The sequence below is a fragment of the Chamaea fasciata genome, unplaced genomic scaffold, assembly GCF_029207755.1.
Source record: "Chamaea fasciata isolate MVZ Bird 193981 ecotype frontalis unplaced genomic scaffold, bChaFas1.0.hap1 SCAF_6, whole genome shotgun sequence".
NCBI lineage: Eukaryota > Metazoa > Chordata > Aves > Passeriformes > Sylviidae > Chamaea > Chamaea fasciata.
Window position 1 is genome coordinate 54,454,164 of NW_027094091.1, and position 12,934 is coordinate 54,467,097.

Genomic DNA, 12,934 nt, shown 5'->3' on the forward strand with positions numbered 1-12,934 from the left:
AGATGACATAACCCAGAAAAATCAGAGCAAAAATGTTTACAATTTCCATCTTATTGATTTAATAATCTGGTACTAATTTACCTCTTAGCATCACTTGCCACACTAGCCAGTGATAATGAGGCCAGTGACTCTCAGCACATGTAAAAGCGAATTCTAGAGCAAAAGGTTTAAGCAGAGGCCCACTAGAAGCAAAAAGCCAGCAGGCTGGTTGGCTAGATCTTATACTAGAAGACTTGTATCATCTAGTTGAGTCACAGAACTCACAAATAACCTGCAGGGAAATTCACAATTCGGGAAACTCACTTTTTCCCTGTGGCTTTTCCCCCTTTCTTGCTTTGTTTTGCTCTCCCTATCTGGTACTCCTTTTCTCTTCTGTGCCACGGGGACTTGGGACAGGGCAGCTGGCCCTATCTCCTTTTCATGAGCAGTCCACTACAAAAATACCCCTGCAGGTTGCTGGTCTTTTATTCATTATCTACCAGTCTGTGATCTGGAATGCAAATCCATGTGGAATGTGCCTGGGACAAGGAGAAATTACACAGGATGACACATAAATGAAGTTCCCACTTCTCTGTCAGGCTCAATGGCAAACTCTGCCGGGTTCTTCATATAAATTTTCAATTGTCTTATCTACCAACAGCTAGAAATCAGATATTTCTCTTGTTCCCTCACTTTCTGGTGCTCATTATAAAAGCAAGATTCTCGGAAAAGATTATAGGCTGAGCTTCTACCTCTCTGTAAATCAATTAGCCAAGTTATAAATGAATAACTTACTTCCATCAATTTGACAGCAAAAGTCAATCTGATTTAATGAAATCTAACTCAAGATGTTCATATGCTCGTCCTCAGAGAATTAACGCATATGATGATACAGAGAAGATAAATAAAGGAGATAATATGTTGTTCTTCCCATTAGAGCAATGATAAGATAAATTCAAAAACTGAATTATTTCTTTCTTGTTACACAGAAGACTAATGCCATAGAAACCAGATCCTACTCTTACAGCTGCCTGCTCTCCTAAGCAGCTGAAGGAAGCCACGCATAAGCACAGAGGCTGAATTTTGACCTCTGCTATTGGCTCTCAGAACTTGAAAGAAGGACTGCATCAAATCCCTTTACATAAAGAAATCAATTTCAACATTTTCCTGCAGTTCATTGCTGGAGCTTAGCATGTATCATGACACATTGTGTTTGTGTAAGCTCTGCAGAAACCTGCGGGAATTCAAGATATTTTTTACAGATACACCAGAAAAAACCCAAAATTCCCACTACCCAATATTTGATGCTCACATTTTGCCTCGGACCACACACCTGTGGTATGGGGTATGCAAACTGGCACACTCAGAGAAAATTGCTCAGCTGCTACAAAGGCAAACACAAGAGTTTTCTGTCCCTGCAGGCTGCTGCTGTTCCTATCTGTCTGCAAAAGTGGTGCAGGCTGGTCACTAATTAACCCTTTTTTATTTCTCCTGGACTGACCCTAAAACCTGCAAATCTGAGGAATTCTACTGTGGCCAAATAAACAACACAGAAAATAGGCAGCAATGAAAGAAATGACCGAGAAAAAGTCAGACTAAAGCTCAGACTCTCTGAACTCCTGGGACATAGAAAGTATTTACCCAAAGTTATCTCACACACCCAGGTTTCCTGAAAACACAGATGCGCCATTCTTCTGGGAAAATGTTTTTGGCTGGCAGGTAATGAAACTACATCCTAGCACTGACAATTCCACACCTACACACGGTCACACAGAATGTGCAGCTACAAGTCACTACAACAGTGCTGAGACACTTTTTCCACTCTGGCTGTGTGCATGACAGGGGTGTCCAGAATGATGGCTGTGTGACACGTTAATGCTGATTTCTTCAATTCTTCTGAGCTTTTTCCACTGAAATTGAAGTGTCTCCCATGCAGCGCTGTCAAATCCAACTCCTCTTATGAGTCCCAAATGCTGGCTGAATATTCCAGGGCTAAGATAATTACCTGGTCTCTTGTAACAACAGGACTGAATCCTTTTTTTTTTTTTTTTTTTTTTTTTGTTAATTCTACGTAATGCTCAGCAAAGCTTACTGCTACCCAAGAGGATGCATTACTGACTTACTTCCTTTCTAAAAATTACTTCTCCACATCTTTCTCTTCATTATTGCTGCATGAAAGATGAGTTTTTTTGTTATTTCTTCCAAGACATGTAATACTGTTTAACCCCAACACTGACATAGTTACATAGGAATACAGGAACAGCCCCTGAAGGTTCTCCATGGCTCAAGCTGATACTGAGAGACAAGAAAGAAGTAGGGAAAAAAGTGTAAGTAACTGACCTTTCTACTGGGAGGCTTGAGAACAGTAAAGAGAATTAAAAGTAATATATCTCTCCCTAATATGATACTAGTTTTTTAACAATTTCTACCTCAATTATGAAAAAAAATTAAATTTAAAACCTAAATAGGATTCTGGGATAAAAGAAAACATTCTGTTTAAACCAAATTTGAAACCAAATTTTTGGTTTCTGTGGTTTTTTGGCCTATTTTTTTTTACCTTTTACAAACAGAATAAAACCAGTATTGGAATGCTAATTTGAGGAAATGAAAACACGTTTCTTGCCAACAATGCCAACACACAAAACATAGTTTTACAGGTCTGCCAAAAAAAATTCCTCCTGTCTTCAATCTGGGAAGACAGGATTCAGGCCAGATTTACAAATGACCATTGGAACACCTGAAATCCCTCTGTGTAACACTCTGCTAACATTTTCCAAGTTTGTGCCAGTATCTTACACTTTCTTATGAGTGAAAAGACTGCAAAATAATAGTTTTTGGAGGGGACATATCCTCCTGTCTGTTCAATATAAGCCAACAAACAGAAGCAGAGAGTTTTGTCTGGAAAGATGAAGAAAGACCCTCCTGCAGCAGTGCTCGCTGTTTCAGCCCTACCTTTCTCAGAGTAAACCCAACTGAAGAAGAGGACAGTAGAATAAAAATGAAAGAAATTTGAAAAAAAAAAAAAAGTATTTAGGGAGGAAAACTCAGAAGAAATAAGAAATATGCTGAGAAGAGAGCAAACTGATATTAAAAAAAAAAAAGATGGCATGAAAGACTGAAGTAAGATTTTTAAAAACAGTAACGTACAGATGGACTGGTCAGCTGGAAAGACCATGAAGTTGATGCTGTTTTCTGGAGGAACAAACATCTGACAGGTTTCACCAGGCACCATTAGCGGCCAGCAGTCAGGTAGCAAGGCTGTAAGAGGGGCTATGGGCTAAGATCTGACACTGCAAAGCCTTCATGGCATTTTTCCTTCCCTGGCAGGAATTTCAATACACACGTGTGCATTCACAGAAAAGAGTCAGAGCACATCTATCACCTTTTCCCTTTTTTTTCTGAATCACAGAATCATTTAGGTTGGAAAAAAACCCTACAATTACTAAGTCCAACCTATGACCAATACCAAAATGTCAGCTAGACCATGGCATTGAGTACCACATCCAGCCTTTCCTTAAACACCTCCAGACACAGTGACTCCACCACCTCCCTGGGCAGCCCAATCCAGTGCTCAATAATCCTTTCTATGAAGAAATGCCTCCTATGCAAAAACCTAAACCACCCCTGGCACAGCTTGTGTCCTCTTATCCTTTTGCCAGCTGCCTGGGAGAAGAGACAATGCTCTCCACAGAGTACAGCAGACGTACAGAGCTACTGAAAAAGTGGCTTTGAAACTATGGTATTCAACCAACTTAAACAGCATTTAATGACCCTTAATAAGCCACCCTCTGTGGCATCTGCTCCATCCAATTCATGGTGGTGCTCTGAAAACAGACTGTCAAAAGAAACTTGGATGGAGGATTTCATCGTGCTGTCATCAGGACTGCAACTGCGCCCTCACACCTGGATGAGACGATGTGGGGATGTCCTCCACAAAACCTCACTCTCCCTGTAACACACACCCAAGCAGATCTACAAGACCTCAGGAAGGTGCTATGAATCCTAAGGTTCCCCTGCTCTTTGGGAGCACATGATCCAGGCCATTCAGAAGGGCAAGGGTGGCACGTGCTTTAGATTTACAGACTGAGTTTTACTGTGCATTCCTAAAGGGCACAAATTTTTCTGTTCTGCTACAAAAGAGGCCTCCTCTCTTCCAGAGGCTTGAAGCTCAGTGACTGTCCTCCCCGGCAGCACCCACAGCTGAAAGCTGCAGCAAGGAAGAGATGTCTTCAGGCAAGACACATGCTGCGCTAAGGATGGCACTGATGAAAGCAAGAGGCAAAACAAACTGGCTGAAACTGAACGTGTGACCTCATGATCAGGATGATGCAATGTATCCAAAGCTGACCTTTTTGCTTCCTGTTACTGCTTGACTCTAGAAATAACCTAGGTAGCAGTGCATAATTCAATCGAACTGGCAAGTTTATTCTCCCGCTCCGTTATGAGGGCATGGTAGGCACCAACAATAAAGTTAAAGTAAATGTCAGGAGGCCAATGAATTGCTGAGGAGAACATTTGTTCTGATCTTCCATCAACCACAATAACTCTAATGGAAGCTAGGAAACGGCTGTAAAACCTAATACCGTGATGCAAGCAGGCAAACACCCAATCTAGAGTCTGAGCACAGCAGGAGAAAGAGAAGAAGTAAGTAATCATTTTTACTTCACTACACAGATATGGAAAGCAAGCACAGCATTTCCCTACCATCCTTTCTGGCTCGGCTGAAATCCCTCCACAGGACCCATCACTGTTCTTCCTGAGCAGTTTGGATCCAGCAGATGACAGGTTTTTGGGAGACAAAGCAGATTAGGAAAGAAGACACGCTGAGCAGGTATGAACCCTGGCTGACAAGGAAGTGTTTTTACCCATTTTGTCAGCTGTGTTGCAGATGCAGTGGGCCGAGTGACCAGGAGAGCTGGGGATGCAGGGTGTAAGCAGCCCTGTCCTCACAGCACAGCTGGCTTACTGCTCCCTCTAGCTGTCCCCACCGCAGCAAGGAGAGAAACTGGCTTGACTTAGGGGAGGAAGGCTCCTTTTTCATCTTCAGAGAGCTGCTGGAGCAAATTTGCAAGCTTTGGGAAGTATCCCATCCACAGCAGGGATGTTAGAAACCCATGTTGGATTTATGGATGATTCAGTCTCCATCTAAGACAAAAGGAGAGTTATGGAGAATCTCTGTTGGATATAGGGGAAATACAGTGACAAAAAATGAGGAAAACAGTTGAGGTGGTAGTTAATGCCTTCTTTGGCTCAGTCTCTAACAGCAAGACCAGCTGTCCTCAGGGTACCCAGCACCCTGAGCTGGAAGACAGGGATGGGGAGCAGAAGAAAACCCCCACAATCCAGGAAAAAAATGTCAGTTACCTGATACACCATTCACACATCCACAGGTCTATGGAGTTGGATGAGATCCACTCAAGGGTACTGAGGGAACTGGCATAAGAGCTTACTGAGCAACTTTCCATCATTTATCAGCAGTTCTGGTTAACTGGGGGTGTCCTAGTGGACTGGAAGTTGAAAATGTGATGCATTATCAAGGAGCAGATCATATTGAGTGCCCTCATGTGGCATGTGCAGGATCTGCACGGGCTGGATTGATGGGCCAAAGCCAGTGGTATGAGGTGCAATAAGGCCAAGTGCAGATCCTGCCCTTGGGTCACAACAACTCCGTGTAGCACTATGGGCTGGGGAAGGGTAACTGGAAAGCTGCCCAGCATAAAACGTGAGCCAGCTGTGTCCAGGTGGCCAAGAAGGCCAATGCCATCCTCGCCTGGATCAGCAACAGTGCGACCAGCAGGACCAGGGCAGGGATTGTCCTGGGCACTGGTGAGGCCACACCCTGAGTCCCCTGTCCAGTTCTGGGCCCCTCACTACAGGAAGGATATTGAGGTGCTGGAGCAAGTTCAGAGAAGGGCAACAGAGCTGGGGAACGGTCTGGAGCACAAGGTTTAAGAGGAGCTGCTCAGGCAGCTGAGGGTGTTTAGCCTGGAGAAAAGGAGGTCGGGGGGACCTTACTCCTCTTTACAACTACTTGAAAGGAGGTTGTAGCAAGGTGGGTGTCAGTCTCTTCTCTTAGTAATAAATGATAGGACAAGAAGAAACCACCTGAGGTTGTACCAGGGAAGGTTTATATTGTATATTAGGAAAAGTTTCTTCATAGAGAGTGGTCAACATTGGAACAGACATGCCAGGGAAGTGGTTGAGTCACTATTCCTGGAGGGATTTAGGAGTCATGTTGACATGACACTTAGGGACATGGATTAGTGGTGGACGTGGTAGTGCTGGGTGAGTAATTGGACCCAATGATCTCAGAGGTCTTTTTCAATATAAATGCTTCAATGATTGCAACTCCCAACAAAACCCTCAGGTGAGCCTTGCAAGGCTTTCCCCTCAAGTCACTCCTGAGAAGTCTTGATCTTTTGTAACAGTTGTCATTGAGGTTGGGTCACATATCTCAAGATCCCAATGAATTCCCTCTCAGGCAAATAGCTTAGATTCAGGGTCATCTCATAGATTCCCCAAGTCCTTCCACCAACTGGTAAAATGTAATCAATGCTGAACATAACTAAATTCCTTCAGGGAAAAAGAAAAAAAAAATCTAGTCCCAGTCATAACCTGCTGGGCATTTCTGAAAACTTGCCTGCTCAGTTTTAGCCTGCTTTGAAAGCACGTAACAAATTAAATGGGGCTCATTTGTTACGCAAATGATAGCTAGGGTTTCAAATAAAATAAGCCTAACCTTGATGGAGATTTCATCAGTGCAGGCTATTATTTCCCTCTGCTAATGGCTAATGGCCTAGTCATCTTCACCAAGCAGCAAGAGGTCTCCCAGCTGCCTGGGTGAATTATGGCTGGAGTAAGTAATATTAACCCCTCCGGGGTAAGTACGTAGGTCATAAAACAAGAGCTGCACACAGCTGCTTATGCCAGCAAAGGAAGTCTGTATTCATCAGCTCGCTGCGTGTATGGCAGGAGAGGGACAGAAAGACCACAAGCTTTGTAATAGTGGCTGTGCCATATCACAGCAGCCCCTCATAAAGAGACATTTTCCTTTGTGGAGGGATAGATACAAGCACAGATGAAGCAAGATAGGGATGATCAGTCTAAAAATTCACTGATTATTATGTCTCAGTTTAGATGGGGGGCAGAGAGGAGAATGTCCAAGAGTCTTGTCTGTGGGGTGACCCCATCCCACTGACCAGAGAACAGTGGCTCTTCGGGAGTTCTGTGTCACTACCGTGCAGCAGCACAGCTCACTTGCAACGCCAGGACTCGCTCACTTTGGCTAAAGGAGTGAATAAATCCCCACAAATTGCTATAATAAAGATTCAGCCCACAGACTCCGTGGCGTAAACACACATCTGGTCTCTGTTTGTAATGAAATCAACTGAAAGCACCATTGTGCATTAATAACAAAAATGCTCAACATATTGCTACCAAATAAGCTCTGCTTGTCTTGAACTTCTATTGTCACATGTTAATGCACTTTTAACACTGATAAATGATGAAGTGCTAGAAAACATTCATCAAGGGACTTAAGAGTCAAAAGATAAGCATTACTGCAGCATTGTTTTCTATTCCACCAGTTCTTTTATAATTTGGGCAGGAGTTAAAAACAGAAAGTCAGAGGCACAAACCAAACATTTCACATTGAGCCTGCCTTTCTTTGGTAAAGATTTCTAAACTATGGGGTTTATTCTGTGCTTGCGTGACATGAAAAAAATCCTTGAGGATGCATGAAAGGGTGTTTCCTTTTTCAACAACTCAGTACTTTCCATATGTCCATCCACCTCCTCCTCCCTCTTCTTCCTTTTCTTACCACAAACAAGAAATGCCATTCACTCTAGTTTAATTCCACTCTCCAGTCTCTCTCCTTTGTCTTCTCTTACCCTCTTTGCCTTAATTTCCAGGAAACACTTGCTTTCTCCTTGCAATTCCTGGCTACTATGCATGGCTCGTACTTTATGTGTGACTTCATCCTTTTGGGTTCCTTGTGTGAGAAAACCAGGGTGCTGAGAAAGGTCCCTGTGCAGACTCAGAGTGGTCAACACACGGGAAGGGTTTTACCTTTTGGGTGATGTGGTTGATCCAGGGTGAAGAGCAGTTGCTAAGATCAGGTCCTTGGGGTTCCCAGATTCCGTCAGGCGCGAGACACCGGAAGGTTGCAACACCTGTAATAGGAAAGTGTGTTCAGTGTGACTGGTTGCATTTTGCCCCCAGCACCCTGTGTCAAAGGCTTCTGGGAGCTTATTAGGGCTCAGGTCTTGAATAGGACACTTCCGAGTCATCTCAGTGGCCTAGTCTCCCATCATCTTGGTCCTTTAAGGACCCTAAGGCACACAATGTTGTGCAGGAATATTATTTCAAATTTGGCAAGCAGCAATTACAGAGGACTTGTAGGAAAGCTGCCAGATACTAAGAAAACAGAAGTAGATCTCAAACACTGAGCCAGCACCTTGAGTGCTCTGCCCCACCACTGGTGATTCGGGATCAGACCCTGTGTCTCATCTTCCTTGCTGCTTTATGAAGATTTTATGGCTTTGAATCATCATTGCAACATTTGGGTGGGAACTCACAAAAGTTTGAACACTACAAATGCCAAGATATAATGCTGGGGTTTACTGTCAGCCCCCAACTGTCAAGAGGGACTTGAGAGGAGAGTTTTGTTTGGGAAGATCTGCCCAATCCCTGCTGGAAAAGACAGAAGAATGCCTCAGACCTTTTCAGACAAAGAAAAATGCATCACTGCTAATATATCACAGCTTTTAACAAGCTGTCTGAATCACTGAAATTAGAGATCGGAAAGCCTTATGGCCATTCCCTATCCATAAGCTGGACTATTATCTTTTCCTTAGTTATTTTCATCCAGTCCTTAGTCTTGTGCTTAGGAAAGGACTCCCTGCATCGAGCCTTTATTTTCCTTTTTCATATTCTTTTGTTTCTTACAGCCTTGGTTCAGAATATCCTTTCCCATCTCTGGAAATCACATCATACTTTTTGCATTAATTTTACCAAGAAGGGCTGGGAAAGACAGCAAAAAGTTCTTTACTTATTCTCACCCCGATGCCTTTCCATGCTCCTCATACTTTAACACATATCTTATCAGTCTGTCCTCATCAAATTCCAGAGTGACTCAGGACTCATATACATAGGTGTGAATGGGGAGGGGAGAATTAAGAGTCTCTCCTCTGCAAGTCAGATCCCTTCAACCCTCATTTTCAGGCAATTTCCTCCACTTTTAAGATTTCTTCTTTGAAAGTCAGCTTTAGGGGCTGGACACCAAGTACAGCATGAAAAATAACTATTTTTAGAAAACTGCATTTGTTAAAACACAGCAAACTGAACCATATGCCAAAACCCATTCTTAACGCGATTATGTTTCAAATTGAAAAGAAAATCTCCAAAAGCAACATTTTTCAAGAAAACAATTGCGGGAAGAGCAGAGGAAAAGGAGCAAAATCCAATAAGCAATAAACCATTTTGAAAGATTTGGCTTTGTTTCCCCCCCACTTGCCCAGCTGATCACACTGGATGCTGGCTGCAGTTTAAGAAACCACTCACACTGGTACAGGAGCTTCAAAGTACAAGCTTTGTTGATTTCCTCCCCTGTCCCCTCTCTTAGCAAAACAAGCAAAGAATTAGCCACCAATACATCAGTCAGTGAGGCCAGGGGCTACAAATACAGGCAAAACCAGGCGCATCATACAGAATTTCTCGAGGCAGAGGAGAGAGCACAACTCCACAAGGTTTTCAGTACCGGTTGCACACTGGCAAGGTGTCACGGGAAGCGAAGACAGCTCCCAGCCCTTGACTCACCTATGGAGCCCAGGGGACACGGCTGCTTCGCCACCTGGCCCTGCCGGGTGCGGGACCACATGATGTCGCGGGCCTCCATGGGGTCGCAGCTCTCGGCACCGGCGGGCGGCAGCTGGGAGGAGGCGGGCGGCAGGTGCGTGGTCATGTCATCGGGGACGTCGGCCATGGGGGACGGGGTGCTGGTGCTCCTGTTCCTCCTGCCCGAGGCCGACGTGGTGGTGCTGCGGCCGGTGGTGCTGGTGGCCGCCCGTGGCGTGGTGCTGGCCGTGGTGCTCCCCGGGCCCAGGACCCCCGATGTCGATGCTCCTGAAACAAGGGCAGAGCTGGTTAGAAAGAGGAAGGGAACGGGACTCAGGGCTAGGTCCTGAGGATGCCGCCTCTGATGACTCCAGTGGCCTGCAGGGTGTAACTGGAGCTGAGGCAAGGCTTTCTGCAAAGCTGCCTTTCAGAGAGAAGCTGGAGCAAACAGTGAGAGAAGCACACAGGGGGGTAATGACCACTGGAGCACAAATGATTTTCCAAAAGCACTAGCACCTGATCAAAATAAAGCAGCACTTTATGCCCTCACCATTTTTCTTCCTGGCATTTTAATGTAAAAATCTTATTTTACATCTTTTAGGGAACACCTAGCACAGAAGTGCTTTCAATTTTTAAGTGTTGCTGAAGACCCAGTTGGCTTGGACAGAAAAACGTTTTCCATGGTGTAATAAAAAAAACCCCAAAACAACAAAACCAAACCACAAATATACTCCCAAAATCAAAAGTGCACAGAGTGATGAACACAAGGCTGCACTCCAGAGCAAGCCATCAATTTTCTCTGAGGTTCGTGCTTTGCTGCTCCATCCCAAGAGCAGTGCCTGGCCCCTTGACCTGCAGCCCACGCGACACAAGCGAAAGTGCACATCAGCCCAGCCAGATCCTCGAGACCATAATGCTCAGTGGGCTAATCCATTGAAAACCTGCAATGAGCAGCCAAGCAGCAAGGGCTGGAGAACATGCTTTAGAAGTGCATTATCCCACTGGACATCCTACAATAGCTGCACCAAGTACTGAACGTGTGGGGAATACTGACAGATGCCCACCTTACAATTACCTTATTTAACCTCCTACTTAGACCAAGGTGTTTGCACAGACTGGAGCTTCGCAAGGATTTGTCTATGGCTTGACCTGAAATATCAGGTGGGGAAACTGAAGCAGGCTGCCCCCAGCTGCTGCCCCATCACCCCTGTCATGCCATGTCACACACAGCTTATGGAAAAGCTTGCTTCTCCCTTCTCCTTTACCTCACACAAAGATAAGCACCCCCCAGCTTCTCTCAGCAGAAGACTTTTACTCCAGTTAAATGCCAGATATCCACAACTGCCCCCTCAATCCCTGAGAAAATGTTGGGGCTGACTGTGAAATGCAGGTAAGGAAGCAATATGAAAAGGTTTGCCTGATTCACTCTTACATTAATTTCCATGCTGTAACACCTCACTATCAACCCACCTCTTCCAGCACCCAAAAAGCCTTCAGTCACTGTTGCTCCATGTCCAGCAACAGGAAATGGAGTTTCTACACTAACTCACCTGAGCACCAGGACACTCATCTGAAAACAGGTCATCAACACGCAGTGAACAGATTTTCTAGCCTTTTCCTCCCACCTCCCTTTCACTATGAACCCTGAGTTTAAATGAACTCTGAAAAATACAATGCAAAAACATGCAGACCCTGACAGATTTCTTCCAGTTTCTGCTCAAAGCTGCACTCAGTCACCAAGCAATGATTTCCCCCTGATGTTACAGGAAGGACTAAAATTTATAAAGAACCTCAGCAAGTATGACATTTTTACTGCAGTAGGACTTGCCACAAGTATGTTTTATTTCTTCATAATACAGATTAGCCTGGTAGGTAACAACCTGTAAAATTTTTCCATTTTCTCTTGCACTAACAAGTTATTTTCCTTCTGCAAAATTACCTATGCCATGCGCAAAGGAACTGAGTAGATACAGTGGATGCAGTTTCAAAGTCAAAGCTAGCAAACCCTGTTTAAAATAATTCTTACAGTCATGTGTGAGTGTATAGAAACATACACTGAGCACCCTGGAGCTCCCCTTGATCCACACACAGGAGATAAGCATTTTTAAGCCTAGTTTTCATTGAAAATCATTGAGTATCCCACGGCATGCTGTTTTTGGAATAGTTCTGGGAAGTTTACTGTAGCAGTTAGGCACAAGGGATTTAATGGCATTTTCCTTTAGCCATAAAAAAATGAGCTGTTTTATCTTTCATAAACCCCCTGGCACCAGTGTCAAAATCCCTTTGAGGGCTTGTTCTTCCAACTTTTTTCTTGTTCCACAGGGCTTTCTTGCTGCTTTTGAAAATAAACACATCCGCCATTTACATAGGACAAGTTGTAGGACGACATGAAAGAGCTGCCCCGAAGTAGCCTAACGGAGCGAGACGGATGGGATACCACTGAATTGAGTTCAAAGGTTTGATTATTCAAAGAGTCCATTTGGTAATGAGCTCCAGTAATCATGGTCACCATGCTAACACCACCCAGTTTTTCACCAGGAAGCACCACTTGCCAATTTTGCTCACACAACTGCGTGCTTCAAAAAGCAAGTTAATTGGTAAGGAGGAAAAGAACAGGGGATCAGGATCATTTACATATAAATTATTCTCAAATCCAAGCAAAACCACGAAGAGACTGCAACCTGAGCAAAAGCACCTAAGTCCTACAGCGCAGAACAGAGATCAAACCTCCAGATTAACTCAGGCTGCCAATAAACTGTGAATTTTTAACTTGGGGGATAGCAGCACTGCAGCACTGCTTCAACAGAGGGATTCTTCATTCTTGTTTCATAAGACAATTTTTGCTCCAAGACGAGCACCTTTAAAAAACACCAACATTACTACAGCTAGAAATGTATAAACTCAATTATTTTATGCTTACCCTTTGTTTTTACCATGCATTACCATATCAAGACCTTAAAGTTTTTGGGTAAGACTCAGTTTTTACTCCTTACAAATCCAAGACTTTGCTGACTTGGATTCCACGAAGCACAGCACTGGGATAGGAATTTTCAGTGCTCCCAAGAAAGCAATTTATGGCTGTGGAAACATTTCTTCCCCAGAAACACCCCAAAGTGATATT

The 12,934-nt window shown here is 44.0% G+C and overlaps 1 protein-coding gene across 2 annotated transcripts in view; it reads right to left on the reverse strand.

Annotated features, from left to right (window-relative positions):
* ADGRL3 (adhesion G protein-coupled receptor L3) overlaps window positions 1-12,934 on the reverse strand; it is a 480,878-nt gene that overhangs the window by 85,525 nt on the left and 382,419 nt on the right. For both annotated transcript variants that reach the window (XM_066186413.1, XM_066186414.1), the window contains 2 exons: window positions 9,796-10,101; window positions 8,047-8,150 (listed from right to left, as the gene is read on the reverse strand). In XM_066186413.1, coding sequence (XP_066042510.1) covers window positions 8,047-8,150; window positions 9,796-10,101 — 410 coding nt within the window. The remainder of the gene's footprint in view (window positions 1-8,046; window positions 8,151-9,795; window positions 10,102-12,934) is intronic.